This window comes from Egretta garzetta, unplaced genomic scaffold (genome assembly GCF_000687185.1).
Source record: "Egretta garzetta isolate BGI_Z169 unplaced genomic scaffold, ASM68718v1 scaffold56, whole genome shotgun sequence".
NCBI lineage: Eukaryota > Metazoa > Chordata > Aves > Pelecaniformes > Ardeidae > Egretta > Egretta garzetta.
The window spans coordinates 13,328,919-13,354,729 of NW_009260182.1; the positions used below are offsets into that span (position 1 = coordinate 13,328,919).

Sequence of the window (25,811 nt, forward strand, 5' to 3'; positions counted from 1 at the left end):
CTTTCCCAGTAACTGAGCAGGTGTAGGTCTAGGTCTAAGGCAGATCTTTGTGACGGCAAGAAAACCTAGTTTATTCCTCTTTATAACTTAACTTTGAAGTTTGGCTTTTGGCTTCTAAAAGCAATATTCTAATCTACAGCACTGCCTATCTGACACTTTGAATAGATCTTGCCATAATACTGACAATTTTTGTCACCACTGACTATTGCTGCACTGCCTGAGAAATAGATGAAAACCTAAATAAACAGGCTTCCTCATAGCATCATAGAATCATTTAGGTTGGAAAAGACCTTTAAGTTCATCAAGTCCAACCATTAATCTAACACTGCCATCTCACCAGTAAACCACGACCCTAGGTCATCCATTTTTTGATTATCCCATTTTTCTATGGTGTCTGTTCCCAGCTGATGGCAGAATGCTGTGTCTCTGCTCTTTCCCGCCACCCTCAGACCAGCAGATGGTCACAGCAGAGGCACCTGAAGGAATGACCAGTGCTCTACAAATGCTGTCGGCAGTTCCTAACCTCCACTGTAACACAGCAGGATGGGAGCATCTTCCCCACAGTTACTCCCCGAGGACTTCTTGATGAACTCTACTCCAGTAAAAGACTGCTCCACATCACTCTTTATGTAAGAAGCACTTTGGTATCCGGCACAGGGGTGTGCAGCCAGGCACAAAGAGCACATTCTTCTCTATCATGAAATATGTATGCTAACCTCTTGGGTGCCAGCTAAAATGTGTGATGTACATCTCACACAAGCACATCAGTATAACTCTACCGATGCATCATTTTCTTTTCTTCTTGCACCTTTTAAGGGCGCAGTACAGGAAAGCTTTAAACAGAATTTTACTGCTTTAACTGTGTGCTGAAAGCATAGTTTTCAGTATGCATTTTTATTGCTTGTTTACAGTGAACATACACATTAAGGAACAGGTAGTGTCCCCATTTATACCCAACAAATCAGTTGTGCAACTGAAATGCAATTCTCTGACTGATGCAGGATGCTAAGGGTGTCAATACATATGGTTAACATGTTATTACGGCTCCTCTGTCCCTCCCTCAGAGAGCAATCATCATCTCCTGTTCTTCACAGTCAAGATCTTATAAACTACCTCTTCTCCTACTTCTTCAGAGGTGAACTGGAAGAAATGAAAGATTAGGGTAGGCTTATCAACATATGTTTCATCTTCACAAAAATGCTTTACAAAAAATGAGTTTGAAATTCAAATTTCCTAAGAATGAAACAAACCCCTTCATGTAGTGTTTGTGCGTGAATGTATTTATCTATTTAGCTTACAAAACACTTATGCCACAGAAATTTTTCAAGTCTTTATGTGCATTTCTGTCTATACTACAAAGAACTTCTCAGAAGGTAACAAAAACATGCCTCTCCTTAATATCCTTGATATTACATTCATTAGATTTCCACAGGTTTTTATGTTACTGTAACTTTTTCAATGCCTTTTCCCAAACTGTTTTCTTTCTAATCTTTTCTACATTGCAGAAGTATCACAAAAACAACTCACGATGGAAAACCTTTTAGCGTTAACTCAAGTAGAAAACCTTGCTTACAAAGAGTGATTATATAAGCTCAGATAGGTAAGTTGAACATAACACAGTAACAGATATATATATATGCAACTGCTCAAATCTTAGATGAGACTGACCAAAGACTCACCAGATAAGATTATACCAAATGTGGTTCTGAGATTAAGTCCTATATGGCAAAGATGATGTTCTCAGAAATAACAACTGGAAAGCAATTGCAGATTATAGAGGAACTGCTAAACGGAATGAGAGAAGTTACTCAGTGTACCATACCTCAAAAAAGAATTGGAAGTCCTAGAAAAGTTTGATTGTTAACTAAGAAATCTCCTGAGCCTTAGGAAACTGCAGGCAGGCCCGTAGGACAAAGCGATGCGATACCTCTATTTCAGGAGAAGGAGACTGACTGATGAACATAGACTCTGTGTAGGAGTCTGCTATATTTATACACTCATATACACCCTTTATAGTTTATATGGTAGTTTATATACTTTTTGATTTTCAGATCACTAATTATAAATGAGAGCAACTCATTACTGGCTTAGTCATGACCTCCCGCCTGAGAAGCCAATAACATGGAGGGGCCGGGGGTCAGCAGAGTTTCAACAGGGCATAGCCAGAGGAGGTCTGACGAGGCCTCTCGCCCAAGGAGGCTAAAGCAGGATTTGTGATAGACATCAAAACGCTGGCAGTGACTGCAGACAAGGAACAGCAGCCAGCTCCCCTTGCAGTCTTTTTCAAGAGGGCAAATGTCTTGTCTTTGTGCATCAAGGAGACGAGACTGACTTTATGCTTCTGTCTCTTCTTTCCTTCTGTTCTGCCAAAATAATACTGTTTGAACACACCATTTTGCTGACTTCACAGTTTTCTAAGCAGGGAAGTGCACCGAGAGCCCTGACTGCCTGACATAACTCTCCCTGCCTTCTGGGCTCAGGCTGAAGACTCAGCATTAGGCTAGACCTGAGCAAGCTGAGCCTCTTCATTCTGGCTACGGCTGAAGACTTGGCAAGAGGCTGCAGTAGTGAGAGCAAGACTAAGGAAAATTGCTGGCCAGAAGAAAAGCTATCAACAGCCAATTGGCCTCAAGTATTAAATGACGTTTTTTGTTTCTTTTTCCAATTAAACATGTTAGATGAGATGAATTAGCTCTCTCTTGCTGTGAAAATAGAAGCATTTATTGAGTGGGAACACATGGGGTCTGTCCTGTGCCCAGTACTGCTCACTAACAAACATGACGACGGGCCGAGTGTCTTTTAAGAGAGGGGCATTAGCGCATTGGAGAACAGCATTAGAGTTCAAAATTATCTCAACAACTATCAAAACCAGCCTGAGTAAAAGACAAAAGTCAACAAAAGTACCAAGTCCTACACTCAGACAGGAACCACTAGTTCCCTAAGGAGAGCACAGGGAATATGTGGCTACAGGGCAATAAAGGAGGTGGAGTACTAAAAGGAATCGCAAGCTGAGCAAGACCAAAAATATGCAACAATTTTCTGCAAGAAAAACAAATATCAACCCGGAATGGATAACAAGGAACAGAGGTCATGAAATGTGTAAATCCTTCCCTCTGCGGAGGATATCGGATGGGAACAGGGTACCTAGATTTGGGTGCTGCACATCAGCAAAGATATGAGAAATTCCATAGGAGAACAATAGCAGAGACAGGAGATTAGGAAACTGTTTATATGAATTAAAAAGAGGGAAAGTGTTCGTCTGAAAAAAAAATATATCTGTCCTGAAATCATGAAAGGGCTGCTGAAAAATAGCGGGAAAATTGTCTTCCATATCCACATAACAGGTTTGAAATGCAGCAGCAAGGGAGATAAAGATTAGACATGAGGAAAATATGCTTGCAATAATCACCAGGAAAAAAAAAAATGTTTATATGAATTAAAAAGAGGGAAAGTGTAGACACTTTGGAGGTTTGTCAAACTTACCCCTGAAACATCTGTCAGGAAGTAGACTGTAGATACAGATGACCTTGACTTGCAACATGAGAATAGATTAAATGAATTCTTAAAGTGTATTTCAGCCTTATTTCTATGATTATTTACACAAAAATCTAGACTGTAACAGCATTTAATTGCTTTTATGCTTTTCCAATAAGAAAGGCAAGCTTTCTGTGTCACTATTTATTACTCTGAGAATGCAGGTGGTGTTGGCTAGGCAGCTAAAATAAAAACCCAGCAGCCACTGATGCAGATAGATTCTTGGACCCCAAAACTATGTATCAGTGTATGCAGAATAAGGACTATAATTAAAAGACATGTAGGAAGTGGTTCTAGCAATTAATTTACCCATATCAGAAATGGTCTGTACCAAAACGATATCAACACCAAACCCTAGCCAGCAGCCTAGCTAACATTATTCAAAGTGACTTACCATTATGTGATTACAATAATGTAATTCCTATTACGTGATACACACTTTTATAAACAAGATTAATCCACAATGTCCTTTTCTTAAATTTACTGAAGTTACTTATGCAGGAATTTTGCTGACTACATTTTAAATTTGGCTCTGTCAGTGGCTGTACGTGAACTCGGGCCTTGCGCTGTTGTACAATATTTCACTTGCACAGCAGCTGTGCTGCCTGTTCAAGTTCACAGAGTATCAAACCCTGATTGCTTTTTTTGCTGTGTTAGGAAATACTACAGACAGTTGTTCTCTTGTATCTTTAGCTCTAGCCTTTTAAATCGTAACTGTTATAAACAACTGTAATTTATAATATAACTTTTCTTATAAAATGCTCTCAGATATCTATTAATGATGTTAAGGAAATGCAAAGCATCAATTTTCATTTTGAAATTGATTACATAGTTCCATAATCTGGTTGCTTTTTTCTTTTAATATGGGCTACAGTAGGCACTGTTTTCCTGAAATTAAAAAAATCTGTAGAAAATAGCACCTATTTCATAACAACTCAATAGAAAATTAAGAGGATTATGAAATTTCCTTCTACTGCATAGCACTTGATAACATGGCTTTCTTGAACAGGAGAATTGAAACAAGAAGGTGTGGGCAATTTTAATCTAATTAAGTTGCATATGTTAAAAGGTATAATTGAAAGAAAAAGTGGCTTTTGACTTTAGACATATGATTCCTGCCAACATAAAGGGAGGAAGACAGCATCATTTACTGAAAAGAGTATAGTTCATCTGATCATGCCTCTTCAGTTATAATTGCAAACTGGTTTGATTTTATTTCGTAAAAAATAATAGAACTTTTTTTTGGTTTTAGAGTCTGGACTCTACGATAGAAGATGGTAAGAATTAAGCAGGTTCCCTCCTCCTCTTTCCTGTACGGTGAACAGGTCCTAATACCCTTCTGGGCAGAACAGCAGCCAAGGATTATTCTCCTTTGATTGAACCTGATGTTGCTTACCCAGAAGCTGTAAAGAGGAGGAAGGCAAGCAGATGTCACTTATGTAAGCAGCAAGATACTTTGTGATCCCAGAGCCTGCCAGGATGTATTTCATTTCTCCTTTTATATCCATTTAGAGAACTTTGACTTTTAGCCTGAATTAATACCTGAAATTAGATCATAAAGTTTCTTTGTGTTGAATTATTAAAGCAGAAATACCCAACAATGGAACAGAGAAATTCTACTTCTGTGTTTCAGAATTAGTAACATATCCTCTGGTGAAGCTACAGCTCAAAGAGCATAAAGCAGGTTTGGCAGGTCTTGAACTCTCTGAAAGCCCTTTCAGAATCTCTGGAAAATAAACAGGAGCAGACTCTTTCATGAGGTTAAGTCCTGCAGTTAGAGGAAACTTTCTACAGCAGTTTCCCAAGATCAGCAGAAGAGCAGGTCTGTGGAAATGCTTCTGACCCTTCCCTGGGCAGAGGAACCTCAGGCTGGGCAGTCTGCGCTCTGCTGCCCACCAGGCTGGACAGAGGTTGCCGCAGAAAAAGAGCAACTCCGGCAAGCACTAGCCATGAAACCCCACGTACTGCAGTTGTAAAAGCACCCAGCACATTCACCGAAATCCCCATGGCCAAATAGAGCCAGAGTGGCTATTTCCAGGAAGGCTGGGAACTGTTCTGAGCTGGGTACCCAGGGTCCCTGGTCTCTCTCCAATTTAAATCCCCAATTCACAGGCTCTTCTTCCTTCACAAGAGCTCTCCCTGACATTACATGGACGAAGTAGTACATCTCTTGTTTATCATTTTTCAGATAATGCGCAGCCTCCAAGAAAATGCTCAAAGCCTCTCAACATTTACATTAGCTGGGTCTCTGCTGGTAACATCTGGAAAAGTATGTATTGTTTCAAGAATGTAGTCTAGCAGAAGATGAAAACTATCATCCTGAAAGAAAGCAACGTTCTCAGTTCCTTAGTGGTGCTCTGTTCCAAAAGCCATATTCTGAACTGTACCTAGAAAGCATTAGAAGGATATTTTTACCTGTCTCATACACCGCTTCGGACACCGAGGTAAAGTGGTCTTCTACTGTGTATTGTGCCAGTCGGAGCGTGTCCAAACCTCGAACTGAATCATTTCCTCTGGTCCAGTAAAACATCACATCATTGATGTTATAACCCCCTGTAGTGATACACAAGCCAACACAAGTGTTTATTTTACACAATAATTAATTTGTGTTCAGCACACTTATGGTTCAGCTGCTTCTTATTTATTTGTCTGAAAGTACAGTTAGACATAAACAATGACGGGGTTTGGCAGAACATAATGCCTGTTTGCAGCAAAACTCCAAAATAACATGCAAAGTCTTATAATTTAAAAGCTGACTGGTTTGGAGCTGGTCTTTTTTGTATCTTTTATTCTAGTATAGATGACAAACTAATAAAAGAGATGAGTACCGCATGGTATTCCAAAGGCAAAAGCTATTAAGCTAAAGAAATACAGGTTTTATTAATTATAGCACTGCCAGCATTTGGACTAAACATTAAGGGTGCCCTTCGTTGCATCCCAGGCCGCTGTTTCCTCGATGCGGTGCATTCGGTCCTCATTCCCATAGAATCGAAGGGGCGAGGAGAGCAGCAGGGCTGCTGCGTGCTGGCGCCGCGCTCCGAGCTGGGCTTGGGTTGTCCCTTGGGACAACATTTTGGCTTAGGAGCTTGGATGCTTCCCAAGGACACCAGTTTAGATGCTGATGTTTCTGCAGGCTCAACAGCCTGGCATGCTCCAGGGGCCCCAGGAGATTTCCTCTTAACCTTCAAGTAGTAATTAGGAGCGGAGACGGGACATGAATCATCTATCAGAAGGCAACTCTATTTTGCACACACTCGTCAATATGCGGCACAATCATAGCTAAAACACCTCAGTAGCTTTTCCCTATTATATTAAAAGGCAGGCAATTTTCAGGCTAGTGTATATGATTAATTCAAGATTATGTTAATGTAATTTACATGTTAACAGGGAGCGTTTGAACATCTTTTCCTTTAGCTTACTTAGATCAATCATTCTTCTATTTGACAGATTTATATTGTGCAAGTTAATAGCTAAGCTTAGGGGACAGAAACATGAGCTGATGATTATTTTTAGACTCCAGTCAATTGTAAGTAAATTACAGCGAGACAATAATGCAGTGCATTGCACAAGGGGATATGCTGCAAAAAAGAACAAAGCTCTAGAATCACAGAAAGAAAAAAAAAAAAAGAGATGTATTAAAATAAAAAGAGCATTTTAATATTTTTAAGTTAATGGCTTTGTTTCTTGCAATGACAAAAAAGGAGTGATTTCCTACAGCCATTTAATGGAGGAAAAACAGGAGTTCAGAAATTTCATTTCAAGGAAACACTATGCTGGTTACCAATTAAAATGACAATTTCACCTGGAAATTCTTTCCCTGACCATTCTTTAAGTGTAAATCTGATTTTCACTGTCACTGGCAGTTTTCTGAAAAGGTACTGTGACCAGGATCTCTGCACACACCATCACATTCATAGAAATTAAAGACAAAACACAGCAGTCAAAAGACTAAGCCAAATGCATGCACATCCAAGCTTATTTCCTGATTGTCTAAAGCCCAAATCTAGGAAATGTTATTTTTCACCTCCCAAATTTCCCAGATTTGGGAGGTGAAAAATAAAAGTAAATTTCCTATGAAAAAAATAATTGCATTGTCCTCAGTCAAAACAAAGAGGTTCGTAGCAGCAGTTTTCATGAGTGACTCCAGGCATGGATTCATTTCACTTTCAGTATAAATGAGCTGCAGATATTTAAAGAAAGTCCAAAGAACTAGAGAGTACCACAGTACACTCTTATTTTTACAAGTTATTCAGTCTTCCAAGTTGTGAGATGGGAGAAATTCGATGCCCAGGTGGACAATAACAAGCATATCTCCAAATGGACGTTGTTTTGCTCTAACAGAACCATTTTTGTTCCAAAGTATTTTCACTAGCTGAGCAATTAGTAGGTTTTGGTGGTCCTTCCTATGAAAACTCTTTGAAAATACTAATTCCAAATCTCTATTTGTGAAGAATTTTCACGGGGAGAGTCTTCCCAATAGTCAGTAAAGTTAAATAGCAGAGTGCTCCCTCTGTGCTAAGTTATTCTTTGTTCAGGGGATTAATATTTTACTAATTATAAAATGTTTTAAAAGTTTATAGAGACAAAATCCTTAAGCCATGTTATTTGGCTTTTATAAGTAATCTCTATTCTCTCTAGATGACACAGAGTTTTCGTTCTAATTCCTCAAGCCCAAAATGCCTCATTCCTGTACTTCGTTGATAGAGAGTGAACAGCTAACATCAACAGGGTTAACTACAGGAATAGTAAATTTGGGATTAAACATTCATAATGCCTAATACAAATGAGTTTCTTTACCTTTCTGTTGCTAATTTTAATTTCCCCTGATTGTCAAGCACAAGTTAAGTGCCTTCACATGGCTCTTCACTGAATAAATGCTAAAGGACAAGTTCAATAAGGAAATAAAATTTCAGAGATGGGCCCAAAACATGAATATGTATTTGGACTGGAGGCCTTAGGGGGAGGAAAAGGAAAAAAATCCCTCAGCCCAGTGTGAATGAAAGGTGATGTTCCCTACCACATAGCAGAGAACACGAACCCCCCTACAGCACCAACCGAGACAGGAGCCCTCCAAGTCCCCAAATGTCACATCTGCCACATCAGCTGAGACTCAGAGTGGCAACTCTGTCTCCTAACATATGCCTGCCCTACCTGCCAAAGTGTTGCACTAACAGGGGAAGGAAACAACAGGCATTTTGGCTGAAATATATTTTGCTGTGTGGAAAGTATAAATCAATTAATGCTATTAACTACCAAGAGCAGACTAGCACATTGTAAAGGCCACTAGGGATGCTTTACTGTGTAAAGCCATTACTTGATGTTGTAAAGGCCACTAGGGATGCTTTATTGTGTAAAGTCATTACTTGATAATACTGATTGATTGCATTAGTGATCACTTAATAAAAGGCCTAACACTTGGTGTCAGATCACGTATTTGCTATGTATTTTACATCTTATTTATACATGTTGGTGCTTGTGTGGATGTATATACATGCTTGCATTCATGATTCTTAATTCCAGGTAATGGTATTTTGCAAGCAGTATTCTAGGATGATGTCATTCATCTATAAATTGTCATAGCTTATCTCACGAGGAAGCAAACACCATTTCCAGCATACCCAAAAGAAAGTATTGTAGCGCACTGAAGAAAGAGCCACAGCTAAAGGCGCACTCTTTCTTTCTGCGTTTATTGCTTCTAGCGGCTTTCTGTAAAACTTAACAGCAATGTTATGGGCACATTTGTGATGACATTACTATGTTTTCCCCTTGGACAGGAGACACTTGTGTGTTGTTGAAAAAGCAGATGGAATCATTCTGAAAAAATGTTTAATTTTAATTACATAGGGAATTTTTCTTTTTTTTTAATCTTGTCAAATAAATTTAAGTACTTGTGGGACATATATATCATTCTGTAACTAGAGAAAACATTAAATGAGTCATTAGGCAATGCTGTTGATATAAAACCATATGGGTTGACTTACCAATATGCTCTTCCAAAGGAAAATAAATTAGAGATAAATCCAAATTCTAATTCAAATCACTATTTGTTAACCAGATCTTATAAAACTGCTGATTCTAGAGGGACTCCGGTGTAATGAAGGTTTTGGGGTTGATTCCCTTTGTGGTTTGTCTAAAAATGAAACTGTGCAGCAATCTTCTAATTGGTCATTACCAACAGGAGATAAAGAACATACACACGTCTGAAATGGTAAAGGATACTTGACAAGCCTTGAAAAACCTTCCAAAAGATTTTGAATGTGTATTGATATATATTTGAACATATATTTTCATCTTACAGGATTGGGTATCCTTTTACATTATCCCATGCAAAAATATTTTGATAGAGACTTATCATATGAATAATAGCAAACAGTTAACTATAAACATGCAACATTCAGGTATTTGCAAATCAACCATGTCTACAAAGTATTAGAGAGCATATTTTAATGAAAATTATGAAAACGTTGGTAAAAGGAGGTTCTATGAAGGTATATTTAGTCTTGGTCCATGAACTGATGGTATTTTTTCCCAGGGCACAGGCATAGACGCAATTAAGTAAGTCATAGAAAGATCTCTATGTATCCATCTCAGAACAGAACATGCAGCTGCCTTTTTTTCAGTATGAAGACAGTAAATTAATTAAATATGAACTCTATGCCTTACAAATAAGCCTTATTCTAATTTCTTTCTTTCCTAAAGGAATTGTGCCTCAGGCAGGGGGGAGGGATACATACTGTCTGAAAGAGAAAAACAAATTAAAAATATTTTCTCGGCTGGGCTGGAAATTGTCTGCTCACAGAACTCCCCCTGAAGACCAACAGAATAACTGCAGGATGCACTGCAAAACCAGGCCTATGATAACCCGAGATTTTGTTTAACCATGAATAGCATGGCAGCATTTCAGTACTGCCATGCTATTTTCAGTGACGCCTTATGCTTTTATCTTTGTATACAGACACTACTGTAATTCGACAGGGGCTGGTCACATACTGTCCCTTGGCTTCATTGAAAATTCCAGCCTCTTCGATAATAATATCTAGCAGCCCTGGAAAAAGATCACAAATATTTTTCTAACTGTATAAAAATACTAAGTATTAAGTGTCTTACAGCTTTCCAGTTGCAAAGTACACGTCTGCTTATCCATGGGATATTTGCTTAGATCCATGCTACATGCAACAGTTGTGGTGATCCTTAGAGGAAAAAAAGGGTATTGCTGATTATTAATGGGGTAAAATTATTCATCAGTAAAAATGTAAATAAGCCATGTATCTATCTTGAACTAATATTTGCAGGCAAAAAATTGCAAGGCAAAAAAAAAAAATCTAGCATTTACTGGTATCTAATGGGGAAGAATAATAGCATCCAAACCAGGAAACCACTCCAGAACAGCTGAGTGGTAGTCGAAAAAAGCCACCCCCTTGCTTCCTTCTCACTGATGGTGTGCATATTCCTTTGTTGGTATTATACAATATATTTTACAATTTTGTTATATTTATAAAAATTTATTATAAAGGGTAATCTGCAATAATTGCAAAAACAGCTCATTGTAAAACAACTGGAAAGGCAAAATGCAGTTCCTGTATTTGGTCTACATGAGAGCACAAGGGTCTATTCAGGGAAAAGGACAACTAGTATTAAATTTCAGAATTTAATCATATTGGCCAGTAATATTACATATTAATAAAACTACAAGACCATGCATCTTCTACTTTGACAAATAGATCAGTTTAAGCATAAAATTCTGCTAACCCAGGAAGTTTAAAGTGTAAGTAGAAGCCAAATATAAAGGCTGGTATGTGGTATATACATACCGTAGAGCATACAAGACTGTTCCATTAGGGTATATTCTTATAAGACGATTCTCAACAGTGATATCATGAAGAAAAGACTTCTTTGAATCAACTATGAAGGTATCTGGTACCCAAAGCATTTCCACAAGGCGACCATCTAAGCTTAAACTCTTATTGCCATCGAAACAAAGTCTCTCATCAGTCCATCGCTGCCTTAGAAATATGGTAGCCGTGTAGTCCTGAAAGAGGAAAAACAAAGTTATCGTACAGAGTAAGATTGTATTATATTCTGTTTTACAAAAGCATATAGAAACAGCTGTTGGGCACAAACAGCCTGTGACTCTCCGTGTCTTATTCTTCAATGCTGACACTCCGATAGCAGTTGTACTGGCTCTTGTACTGCCAAATTTTCCAGCACTTGATGCGAGGTTGACATCATTAAGAAATATTATCTTGAGTAGATTTTGTTACAGTCATTGGAATTTTATTGTAAAGCTGATGGCCTAAGTCTGGGTCTATAAATCAGCTAAGTCATCAGAGTTTTGTAAGCAGATAATCTGGCTCTGTATATCTTTAAATTTTAGAATTATTTATATAAGTGGATGCAAATATCATTTTGTTCACATAAACTACTAAATAATGGATTTTTAAGAAAACTTTGAAAAAAGTTGTATGAATTCAGATAGGCAAAACAACAGAAGTCAGTGAAATAGGAAGGGAATCATAACCTTTTAGCACAATTTATCCTTTCGACATCAGAAGGGAAACAGCAGCGCCAGATTTATCAAGACCTTGAATACAGCTCTCAGCCCGATTCACCTTCAATTCAGATATGCCTTGTAGCCTTACATTAAAACAGTATTTCTTAGCATCTTTTTAGTCAGCTTTTGATTTTATGGTGCTTTTTTATCAGTACAAGCTCATCTTACCTTCTGACCTTACTTCCCCCTTTGTAAATACTAAGTAATACTTACTATGTACAAAGGGATTCTGATACTCAACTTCTGTTGAAGCCCAAGTGGTGAAATGGTGAGGTACTTATAAACAAACACATTATTTTTTGTGTGTACATACTTTTTTATACACACAAATATTTTCTAATATTAAATATCTGATTCATTATTTTTGCCTTTTATTTCTATGTACTGATGGAGGATCTTTGATTCGGAAAGTATACTCCATTTCGTAGTTTGCTCAAAAATAAATGATACAAATGTAATGAAACACAGCTGGAATAAGTTAATGTGTGACAGTAACAGTAAAAGAGAAAAATATGAGTTCAGCTGTGTCTAATCACAATGAAAGGGAGAGGCTTCAAAGTCACATGAATATATCTAATTTTCTGAAATGCATAAAGATTTAAACATTTCATCTGGAATATAAATACTGCTCTACATGCCTTTCATTCAGATTAATACTTAGCAGCAAATCTGGTTGTATCTGTCAGAGGTGTGATTTGCATCTACATTTCTGTACTTATGAGAGTGCTATAGCCACTATCGGTAGTGAAAAATAAGATTCCATCTCCTAGCACACACTGACTGCACAAGGGGAGCAGCCTCCAAGTCACATTGCCAGCAGCTGTAAACACAAGACATTAGCTTATCAACAAGCAAAACAAAAAAGATTGCAAAAGCTACAATACCATATTTATTTCTGATATCGTATCAATGCTTGCAATATCCAGGCTCATTCCAACTGACACAGGACCATCTGCAAAAAAGCAAAAGTCAGAATCTAGCACATGGTTCCTTAATACTCAGTGTTCAGAACTGGCTACAAGATCTTCCACAATATGATCCATTTTTTTCTAAATATTTAGTAGCTTTTTTAAAGGGAAATATTCCTCAAACTCAAATTATGAAAGAATTTTAACAATTTCATAACCAAAATATAATACTTCTAGACTAACAGTATCTTGGTTTTAAAAAACATGCTTTATTTCCTAAATATTTCTTGATTTACATGATTTTTTTTTTTCCCCCCCCAGAAAAAAAAGTGCTGGGGAAAACGTTGCACAGCAAGTTGGGAAAGGTACAATCCCCATGGTACATCACACCCTTCTGCTCTGAGATGCAGAGCAGTGGAAAGAATCCTTCCAGTTGCAACATCTGGTCCATCAGATGTTAGGGAACCAAGGAGCTGCACCTGGCAATGTCACATGGTTAATATCCAGATGGGATGGCTGAGTGACTTTATTTACTGCCTATTTAAGAATATATTGTCTATATTGTGTCACAGCATTTTAATGTCTTGCTTTGACCATTAGCGGTTAACTTGCTATTTAAATACTTGCATTTATAAAGGAAAACTAGTCATTTATTCTCCTTTTAATATCAGCTGAAGGTTTATTCAGTGTGATTAAATACCTTACCTGAGCAGTCATCATTGTAATGTTAGTACGCTCAGACTCTCGCTTCCTTGTGAATGTGCATTTTACAGCGTAAGAAGGAAGGTCACCAGCCTTGCATTTTAAAATGCAGAATTTGTGCAGAGCTTTCATGGAAACATGACATTGCTCCTGGTTGAATACGTGCAGAATAATTAACAGAGTACACGTACAAGGAAATTCATATTAAATAAGTACATCTTTCCAAGTATTTGAGAAGCAGAGAATGCAGTACTGAGAAATGCAGAAACACTTAAGATCTCTGTAGCTGATGGCACCAGTGTATCACCAGCACACCACTGAAACCCTCTCTTGGCGCCTTGCAATGCATTACAGACATAGCTCTTACATGCCCCCAAATGGCACCTAGAGGAAGATGAGTCCAACTCTACCCCACTGAGTAACACTAAAGAAAAAAAAAAATTATCTAAGTGGGATAAGCATATTGGTGTTTTTTCCCAAAATAATTTCCATTTGTAATGCATGTGTTAAAGTTCTTGAACATCTGGCACTTCTGAAAGAATCTACAAATGCTTTGTTCTGGACTCAGTTGAAAGTTCAAATCAGCTTAAAGCAGAACTGTAGGCTTGCAGCATCCCCTGTTAGTAATCTATATGCTTATTATATACTATAAATTGTACAGGGGGATTAGAAGAAATTGTTCATCTATTGGAAGAAGACTTTGGAGGTTAACTTTAGAACAAAATTATTTGACAGAAGAGTTCTCAGACCATTGCCAGCTTGTTCTCCTGCTTCTTTCCCTTCTTTTCAAGTTTTGATACTCCAAGAATACATTTGTGTTTTGTTAAAAACTTGACCCTCCAGGAAACTCAGCCCAACTTTCTAGAGTGCAACAGCAGAGTCAATTTATACATATGCTTACCATTCTACTATATAATTATTACAGGTACAATATTGCCAGCCTCAAAAGATGTGTCAGATCCTCAAAAATCATTGCTTTTAAAATAAGTGTGATAAAAAAATCAGAATATTGATTATAAAAGTCTTCCTACAGATTCCCACATATGACTAACAGAGCATATTATCGCCAACTGCCACACAAGAATTTGGGGGGGAACCTCGTCATGCAAGGCATCATGCTTAATGATGGACCATCTTAAGGAGATGACAACACAATGTTCAGCTGTCTATGCAGGAATTGTGGCTCAGAATAATCCAACCCTTTCTTATCATATCCTATTTTTATTGGTAGGAATAACACTCAATCCTTGTTAATTAAATTGATACAGATGAGGGGAAATATTCATTAGCACTATTTCAGTATCATCAGTGCTATTGTTACATGTCTGAGAGGAAAAGCTGACTTTCCAGAAAGATTACTGAAATTAAATTAAGTTTCTTTTTTTCTGGAACTACAGAAACAGGGTCTTCCTTCTTTCCTGTTGTGCTATTTTTCAAAATACTGAGTAACACAACAGAACTGTAGTGTTGGGTGACTCCCAACCACCAGAAGACACCTAGCTTAGGTTAAGAGGTACCTCAAGCTCAAGCTGACTGTCTTAGCACAGACCTGCCTTGGGGTTCAAGCGCTAAGGAGCCAGGACAAAGCCATCCCGCTCTGCTGGCCCTGACAGTCTTCACAACCCACGCGCGCAAGCTGTGCAGCCAGCCTGTCGAGCCAAGCACTCCTGAAAACTCAGCAGAAAGTGAGTTCCCGCAGATACAGGAACATGCCAGGGAGGAGTTGTGCAGAAAAACTCCACAATTATTGAAGGGGTCTTTCCTAACACAATACAAGCTGCAGAGAACACCTTTAACAAAACAATATTAATAGTCAAAAGACAATTTCTTTTTCTGTGTGAGGCTAAATACAGTTTATGGTTCCTTACTAAATAAGCAAAGTATTAATAACAATGAGTCTTCCCATAATTATCCACCAGGGTTTCCCCTGAACTTCCTCTGAAAGGTCTCCAGCTGACAGTGTCAGAAACAGGGCAGGATACCAGATGAGGCAGTCCATTCCCACATTTCCATATGTTTGGCAGGAATCGTATGTATAATGACAGCTTCGGAAGAGATCTACCAGTCTCAGAAGAAAACTAAAGTCAGTCTGTCCTGCAGTCATGAAGGGAATCTTCAAAACATGGCAAAGAAACACTGAAGGGTGTGCCTTGTTACAGCAATGGGTGCCCAACCTAATTAACATACATTTTAGCTTTTACTGAAATTTCTGTAGAAAGACTGTTACTTTATGCACTTTACAGATATTTGCAGTAATCCCATATACTAAAGTGGCCAGAAGAGTGGCAGATACCATACCTAAAAACTAAGTTCAGCTCACTGCAATCATCACAGTCTTAAATTTGGTACCAATGAAGGAAACCACCACTGTGTCACAGATGTATTTGTAACTCTGAGGACCTACTAAAATCATTCAGCACCATCAGGAACTGCCAGTGCTGAGCTGTTAGCACAAGCTCTTTTTCCGTTTAGTTTAAGAAAACTTAAAACAATTCTGACCTTCAGAAATATCTCAAAGGGGATGGCTCTTTAAAAGAACACCTCATCCTTGCAGCAATACTAGATAAAACACCATGCAAGCCTAACAGTGAATTAAAAGGAAAAATATCACTACAATAATTTATTACAGTTTCATGATGTCATGGTTTAACCCCAGCTGGCAACTAAGCCCTGCACAGCCGCTTGCTCACTCCTGGCCTGGTGGGAAGGGGGAGGGAATCAGAAGGGTAAAAGTGAGAAATTTCGTGGGTTGAGATAAAGACAGTTTAACAGGTAAAGCAAAAGCTGTGCACTCAATCAAAGCAAAAGAAGGGATTAATTCACTAATTCCCATCAGCAGGTGGGTGCTCAGCCATCTCCAGGAAAACAGGGATCCATCACGCGTAACGGTGATTTGGGAAGACAAATGCCATCACTCAAAGTACCCCTCTTCCTTCTTCCCCCAGCTTTATGTGCTGAGCATGACATCAGATGGTGTGGGATATCCCTTGGATCTGTTGGGGTCAGCTGTCCCAGCTGTGCCCCCTCTCAGCTTCTTGTGTCCCCCCAGCCTAGTGGGGTGGGGTGAGGAGCAGAAAAGGCCTTGGGGCTCTGGGTCAGCCCTACTCAGCAATAGCCAAAACATCTCTGTTATCAACACTGTTTTCAGCACAAATCTAACTTAGCCCCACTGTAGCTGCTATGAAGAAAATTAAATCCAACCACACAAAACCAGCACACATGAAAAACTGGTTTTGTCTGCCTGATTGCCAGCTTTGCTTTGGTTTACGGTATTATGGGACTTTTAAATAAAATGATACATTATGCTTGGATTTGTTCAGTACACTTAACTTCCCACCACAAGACATCTTTCTTGACAAATATATGTTACATGAAGAGACAGGACAGATTAAGATAGGCTTTCTGACAGACCTCAGCTGTAACTGTTGATATGAAGACATCAGAAGACAGACCCATTTCTAGCAGGAATCAGCTTCACCCCTATTCATTCACATCAATGATCTTTAGACAGTGAATGTAGCTTTGCCAGTACAGATTGTAGACAATACAAAAATTGGTGAGGATTGTAATAATAGCTTGTTAAGTCATTTGTCAGAAAGCCATATGTTAATACAGCCAAATGCAAGTAATTAATGTGGGGACAAATAATGCAGGCAGAATGTACAGGATAGGAAACTGTCTTGGCAAGCAGTGCCTTTGAGAAGGATTTAGGGGTTGTCACAGATAATCATTTCAATAGGATCTTTCCATATCATGCTTTGGCAGAAGCACTATTGCAGTGGGGAGCAATACACAGGATTAAGTTATCTTGCAATCTAGACTGTATTGGCAAGACTGTTATGAGATTACTGTGGCGAGATTTGTTTTCCACATTTGAAAAAAACATGCAAGTAGTAGACAGAGTTCAATGGAGAGAGAGCAATAGTCTAGAAGGCAAAAAACTCCAGAAGCTTAATATCAAAGCTCGTAACATGAAAATTAAGGAACAGCATAACAGCATTTACTCAGCTCCCCAGAGATAAGACAGAGAGGTGACTTGCCCAACGTCAGTAAGTGCACAGAAAAAGTATCCAGTAGTAAGTTGTACACGTTCTCTGACAAAGCAAAGCAAGACTCATTTATGGAACCTAGAGACAACATGAAACTTCAAATAAATTGATTTTTTCCTAACTGAACTTCATTAGTGTTCATCAGAGTATCTAAAACTCAGCATTTAGGGGCAGGGGAAAAAAAAAAAAAACACCACACAAAAAAGAAAACCTCAAAAACAAAACCCAAACTGTTTTGCATGTAGGAAGCTGTATCATAGTGTCTCGTATTTCCATGGGAAAGGAAGGAAAAATCTACATGACCATCTGTATGCTGAAGTTCACAGGTTTGCACCAAGTCATTGATTTATTAAATACCAATTTTTAAGGATTCAGTAGGGATTCAAAAGATCTTTTTCCATTGCAACTGGCCATACGTATTCTGGGCTTTTTACCTTTCTCTGAAGGATTAGACATTGGCTAACCAGTACATAAGATAGTCTTTAGATAACAATTATGTGGTATTTCTTTCTCATGTAGCCTGTGAGCTTGTCTCAATAAATCAAAGAGTCTTAGACATAGCTAACATTCTGATATCTCCTGGTCTCTCTTGGGGGTAAACTGTAAACTTCTGGGGACTAAAATGCCTTCATCTAATTAAACTCATAGAACTTAAATGTTGTTTGTAATAAGAAAAAAATATCATGGCTGGTCTTACAGAGAAGGTTGGACTCGAAGATTTAATTTGCTTTCTTGAATTTAAACCTTAAGACCATGAAATGCATTACTCATTACAACACTAAGGAAAATAATCTTTTAAATGTGGTTTAGAGTAACTGATTCAAGCATGACACTTTTCTGTACCACTTGAAAACAGCTTCCATACTCAAATATACTTAGCTGTGACCTTTTCCTAGTCTCTCTTTTTAATTAGAACACAAATTATCACACTCAATCACAGAACAAAATCTATTTGTATAAAATTATTTACAAGATTTTATGCATCCCTTAACAACTCTACGAACCTGATCCAAGGTTCACTGAAGTCAGAAGGACCTGCTCATTAATTCAGAGAGGCTTGGCACAGCACCCAAAGTTATAAAATTGGCCTACACAGTTTCAGCACAAAACCTGATGTTGAAATCAGCTTGTATTGCTGAGATAAAGTGTCAGGGTTATGTAGCACATTTAAGTGAAATAACCATGCATTTTAAAAATCCTTTATGTCAGCTTTTCTAAGGAAGACTTTCACATCGAAAAGTCTAGGATAGATATTATTACACTAAGGGGTACTATCTACTAACACTACTATAGGAGTATTTCATATTCCTGTCCAAAGAACAGCTAAAATTATTCTAGATTAGGTAATTTTTTAATTTGTTAATGGAACTTCTTGGGCCTATCTGGTCAGTTTATTAAGACTTGCTTGATGAACCAGCTTAGAGGGACATTAAAATGCTATAGTTCAGGAAAGAGAACATTCTTAATAGTAACACTCAGATGAGGGCAGAGCCAACAAACCAGTCCAGCTGGGATTCCTCTGTGTAAAAGTACCCCCACAATTTGGTGACTGGTATGTGCCACCCACCATGGACAAACATAAAAGGCTCAGTCAGTTCTACTTGTCTGCAAACCTTTGACGTGGCTTCAACTAATCTGACTTTAGGCACCTAGCTTCAGTGCCTAGAGATGGGAATGACAGCCTGTACTGGGCTTAAATGGCAGCATTTGGGTATCAAGGGTCTGGAGGGGTGACCTGTGGGGGACAAGATGACTAAAGTAAGGAGAGATTAATCCAGGCTTAACATCTAGAAAACTGTCAGATCCAATCCATGCAAGAAGAGGAGGAGAAGACAAGTTTTTGTGTTTATGCACAGTCATTGGATTAAAATGAAAAATATCTTCAGAATCCCCTCATTAAGGCACTAGCTGGGCTGTATCCACTTCAGTAATTCCCAGTCATCTGCCAGGCCTAGCACAAGGACCAAACACAAACAAATAGGCAAATGGAGGGCTTATTAAACTAACAATTTACACGCTGCCATAAAATTTCCTTGACTAGTAAATATTTCTGTTTCTCCTGGCTTTAGGAAAAAGGAACCTTCATTTTTTGATCATTTGTTTACACTTAATGCTTTCAGGACTAAAAAAACCATTTTGCTAAATATTAAGGAGTTCAGTGTTGCTGATTTTGTAAGAGTATGATTGTATCTTGGCAGCAAGCATCCCTTCAAAAATCCCCATTTCCTGCTTGGAGAAAAATTTCAAGGACAAATAACTTTGAAATGACTTTGTATTACGTTATCCTAAAATTCAAGCTAACCTCTGGCCCTCTCACACTTGATAAAAATCACATTTCAGTTGTTCCATTATGACTAGCTAACATTAAGCTCAAAGCACTGTAGATGCCAACAAATAATACCGTCTAGTTTTATGACAAATTTCTTCATGCATATTTATGAGTGCATATCTAACTGGCCACACAAATAAGCAGAAATATATACACTTACAAAAGATTTTTTTTTTATATTCCTGTTTCTAGAAATACAAGTTTCCCTCTCAGGAGTAAATGGGCACTGATAGGTGGACACAATTAGAACTGCATAGGCTTTTATGGCAGCTGATAATCTCCACCAGTACCCAAATACCCCCACTTATGTTTTTATCGTGCATTTGTTCATTAGTCAACTCAAGTCTAACCAGCACTTTGATCTTATGATCCAATTTTGGTCTGTCTCTTATTATTAACATGCAAATATCATACCAAAGAAATTAAGGATTTGGGGGGATAAGGAAGGCAAAAAAAAAGTCACAGAAGAGGTATAAACAACTAAATTGATACTCTGCCTTCATCAGCTATTTATCAGATGTGCTGTAGCCATTGATATAACTCTGAGCAAAGCCAGTTATACTGAATTCTTTCTCATGAAGAACAGGTAATATCCACAGGGATAAGGAAAATATTACATGGAACAAAGCTAGGATAGCTGTGGTCACACAGATCTGTATAATCCACCAGTTTGGTGAGCTTAGGGTTTAGGTGATTTACTAGCTCTGCTTCTGAGAAGAACAACAGTTTCTCCTGGACCTGAATCTCATCTAAGCTGCAGCGCACCTTGACAGTAACATAGAGGGGTCAGGGCTCAGTAGATACCATTCCCCACCCCACCGCAAGCATACATGCCTCTATCACATGGAAAATTATCCCAAATGATCTTGAAAAAAGCTACAGGTCCAAAAATCTAGATGAATGCTTCCTGGGTCATCCTAACCTAATTATTCCTACAAAGAAGTAATTTCTTACACAACCACCAACCCTCCATTTAGAAATGGCATCAATAAAATGTATTTTTCAGAGTCTCATCCCATTCCTTCAGTAGTAATGCTAATATAGAACCATCAAAAACTTCTGAGGCTCAGTGTCTGCATGACTGAGCTGTGGCAAGCATACGCAACCATGCTGGTGCTGCCTGGAAGTACCAGACTGGCTCTACACGTGACATTGACTTGGCCTGTGCTTGAGTTCATCTGGGATGTCCAGGCACAGAAAGTCCATAGCATCCCTCGGAACAAAATTCCCAGGCAGAAAAAGATGCCTTGCTGCATTACAACAGCTGAGAAAAAAAAAAAAAATGGCTCACATCAGAAAAGGGAGATTCATAACTCAGGTGCTTTACTATTGGTCTTTACTACCGTAGGATTTTGCAATGAAATCCTGTTTGCTGTGTACCAAAGCACATCCGTCATGACAGTGCCAACATTATCTCTAGTACTAGCATGAAGTAATGAATGAAATGTATTACTAGCCACTGAACATATAGTTATTTTCCATTATGCATCATCTCCAATGAGAAGGGGTTAGTTTATTAGCGTTACTTTTACTTTGACGAAGATCATCTTGGACCATGTAAATACTTTATAGCAGTTGTACCAGCAGCTGAGACAATTACAATAAAACCTAACAGATTGCAGAGTCTCTCCTTTCTTCTAAACCTAAAATACAGATTTATCTTAATATTTTTAATGAATGGATTTAGAAATTGCACATGATGTGGAGTGCCCTTATTGAACAAGCTGATGGTCTCACCAGGTATTTGGATGGCAAGAGGTAACAGTATGGTCTGAGAAATTCTTTAGTCAATCACTTTTAAGCAGGATATAAAGGGATATAAAAATCTTCATTTGAAACCTCTAATGTTTCTGAACTTAAGAATTATTGCCTAGCATTCACTGTAAGTTTATTTTCTGGCAGACACATGATGCTGAGCATCTTTTCAACATGCAGAATATTTTTCCCCCCGGAGTTCTGCAGTTACTCCAAGCAGAGATCTTTACCCCACCTTGTAACTCTTCAGTATTCCTGATACATTCAATAGCCTGATTCAAGCAAGGAAGATGTTTGTCACTGAGATTTCAGGCACCTAACGTTGACTGCACTGCAGGGCAATAAAATCAGCCTTGGTGCAATAGACTACGTGGGTCTGCCAACCTGGTGACCATGGCCTTCTGAAACAGGGAAGCGACATTTTTGATTAATTTTCCCCTCACAGTTCCACAGTGAGCCAGTTCAGGGACCTTTAAGATACAACACAAGAAGCATTTGTTAAATAATCCTCTTGCAGTCTTATAGGAGATGCACATAATACTTGGTATAGGAACAAGATTTGCCTGTGCTTTTATGAACGGTTTAATATATAAAGCTTTCTTACCTTTAATCAAAAATTTATAGTTGTTATTTAGTAAATTAGGGGAAGCTATGCTTTTAAATAGGTAAGATACTACAGCTTGTTTCACTGAGGACACAAGAACATCGATAGTCAAGTTTCTAACCAAGTCTGAAGTTTTGCTTGTGAATGCCTAGAATATATAAAGTTTCACCTTGGGCCACAGAAGCTGTTACACTGTATCTCAGTATATCATAGCACAGCATATATAATCAGATCAGTCACTGGCAAACACTGGAGAAAATGAGTATAGCAAAAAAACATTTGCTCTCATTGCTGAGTTTCAGACACCACATTATGTTACAGCTCGATCTTATTAAAACAGCTTTTCTACTTACTATCAAAAAATGGACGTAGATACTTGTTGTATCCTTTTATTATTTTTTGGATAGTTGGAGGTAGAATTTCACCTTTTCCTTCAGCTTCAGGAATTTGCATTGACCTAAAAGGAATGAAAAAAGTAAGAATGTTTTAAAATAACATCATCAGTTACAGCATAGATGACATTCCAGGAAAATGCTGTATTACTTTCAAGGTTGCTGATGATTACTGCCCATCAGATAACACATCACGAAACACATGCATGCTTGCATTTCACAGAACTGTAGAAAAAAAAAAAATTCTAGAAAATATCAGGTTTTATGACCTGCATTAGTCTCTTATTGGAAAAAAAAAATACTTTTATGCTTTAAAGTCTATTATTTCTTAAAGGCTATCCTTTCTTAACACCTCACCTAAGAAAATAGTTCAGTCTTCTTTAATATCTCCTCTGTAAATAGGACACTGTTGTTATAATCCAGGAATGCAAGAGGGGTATTAATTGTTTATTTCAGCATTTAAAATTAAGCTGCTTTTTACATATGAAATACATTCAATTTAGTTCCTAGAAAGAGACAGAAACCAGCCTCAGAGATTAGTGCATAAAAATATTTTTTAAAGCCTGCTTTTACAATGCAGTTTTTAAACAGGTTACAGAAATAATCCTGTTGGGCAAAATTAGTGAAGCATAATGAGAACACAAACCCTGCCTTTGTTCAGAAACAGCTATAAATATGACCCACAGAAGTCAAATATAAGTAAGTAATTACAAACCCCATCTTTGCCCTGGGGCCCCCACAATACCCTCATTAGGAGGATGAGCAAGGGGACTAGAAAAGGGACATACCTCAATTGCAATTCTTTACTCAGACCACATCAGGATCCGTTTTTATATATTCCCCTCCACCTTTTATGGGTCTTGATGGTTCGCAGCTGTGGGAGGGCTCCTGGGGCCATGAAGGGCTGCTATGCTGTAAGCAGCCCCATAGCAAAAGATGTCATAGCTTTGCTCTTAATTTCTGCCTAACCCCTAAGGTGAGCTCCCCAAGAGTGCAAGCAGGGTGTGCTCACCCATCACAGCTTCAGGCTGTTCTCTTCATAAATTAAAACACAGGTGGTACTGACTGCTCATTGCCCATGATTTGAGAAAGGTGGGAATGTTGACTGCTCTTAAATTATGAACATGAGAAGCAAATAACTGATTGACTCAAGGAAGCCCAGCTGGCTGCAGACAGCTGATGGAGAGCAGCCACCTATATATTCACCAGGAGAGGGGCTCTAGATTTCTTAGCTCCCACACCAAAAGCAATGGGATGTTAAGAGTGACCAGCTCTACTCCTTAGTTCTTCTACAGCAGATACAGGAGCTGTAGCTGTGGTGGTTCAGCACTGGGGAGAAGGATGTAAGTACAAACCTATAGCTAAGGGGGCACTGGTGCTTTGTGGTCTTTCCTAGTTCTGCCAAATCCTTGCTGAATTTTTTCTTCCCAATTTCTCCCAGAGCTGTTCCTGAGAACTCTGCTTGCTAAGTGATGCTTCTGGTCCTCCTGTAGCTTTCCAAAGGTTGTTCCTTTGATTTTAGTTTTACTGTGTTTCTGAGAGAGCTTGAGCTGTTCTGTCAGGAAACTGTGGTTTTCATCCACTAGAAATAACTTGGTATCTTAGATTGGCAAAACTTAAATGCTAAGATGATCTCACTGAATGCACATGGCCAAATTGTGCTGTGGTTTTAAATGTGGTGTCCACTGTGTTGAAGTGCTGTTACTGCTATGTAATTTTTCTGTTCACCAGACCCTATTCTCATACAAGTAGCTGTTTTTCATTAGCAGTCTTGTAACTCATCTGGCTTAGATACTTGAATGATCCTATTTATTTCCCTTATTTTAGCCCTGGTTTTTATTTCTCTGTTGCTGGAGAGCTGTGTTATTACTTTACTTAACATTAAGTGTGGCCTTGAATAATGCCAGCATTGAAATAAGGAATGCTTCTCCTGTAAGTTGCATCCTAAAGAAAAAAGTGTGGTCATGTGGAGTTGAAATATGAATATAAATAAAAAGGCTAGTTTTACGCTGTAAAAACTGTTAGAATCAGAAGCCTGCTTAAACTTAATTAATTTCTTAAACACTGACCTTCCAATAGATATTTCTGCTTTTGTAATTTGCATATTATTTTAGCTAATTGTTCAATGAGCTGCTTGAGTTGAATTTTACAGCTTTACTGAGTTGTTCTTAAATAACTTTCACATATTGTAAAACAGTAAAGGAAAACTTGTCCCTTTTCCACTGTGAGAGTATGGTATTGTTTTTCTAATAAGTATGCAATTGCAGAGTGGTCTGGTGTGTTACCATGAACAGCTGAAATATATATTACCTGAAATATATCTTAAATATTTGGCATGATTTTATGGAAGTCCTTCCCTTAAATCACCTGTGGTACCCTTTGAGATAATTCTTGATTTCCCTCACTAATATGTGATGATCTGTAGCCTCATATTTTTGGTCTTTGATTTCTATGATTAAGTAAGGACTTGTTGGTATGGAAAAGCTGTTGTACAGTAACTGAGGCTGTGAATTAATGGGGCCCTGTCCCTTGTGTGCTATATTGCCATGCAATCTTGGAGAGGCCCTATCACAGTAAGCCAATACGTGAGAGGAACCTGATGTCTCCTGAATGTGAGCGTGTGGTGTTACTGTCCTGGTAATTTGGGGGATACACAGAAGCAGATTGTCGCTGTTGAAAGGCAAGGAACCTACAGATGTTGTGTGCCTTATCCACATTTTAAGGAAGGATGCCCTATGTCCTTTAGAGTGCCCTACAATTTGCATGCCCCATTCCTCACGAAGCACGAGTGAGCTTTCGGCTGCCCACGTTCCTGTGTTCTGGCACAAAGCCTTGTGCTGGGATCACACAGGGTAAAAGTAAAAGCTGAGACTCGTTCCTTTTATTCATGTACATCTCCTCATCAATGCATCTAAGCTTCTTTTTTACCCAGTGTTTGTGGTGTTTTAACTAACTGTGTATGCTTTAGTTCCTCCATTTTCTTAATG

At 38.3% G+C, this 25,811-nt stretch overlaps 1 protein-coding gene across 1 annotated transcript in view; it reads right to left on the reverse strand.

Moving 5' to 3' along the window:
- The window catches only part of LOC104129172 (gamma-aminobutyric acid receptor subunit pi-like), a 97,073-nt gene that overhangs the window by 11,061 nt on the left and 60,201 nt on the right, over positions 1-25,811 (reverse strand). Inside the window, exons 2-6 of the mRNA XM_009642087.2 lie at positions 22,786-22,889; positions 12,970-13,037; positions 11,346-11,563; positions 10,642-10,724; positions 5,950-6,087 (exon numbers count right to left, since the gene is read on the reverse strand). Of these exons, the coding sequence (XP_009640382.2) occupies positions 5,950-6,087; positions 10,642-10,724; positions 11,346-11,563; positions 12,970-13,037; positions 22,786-22,889 (611 nt within the window). The remainder of the gene's footprint in view (positions 1-5,949; positions 6,088-10,641; positions 10,725-11,345; positions 11,564-12,969; positions 13,038-22,785; positions 22,890-25,811) is intronic.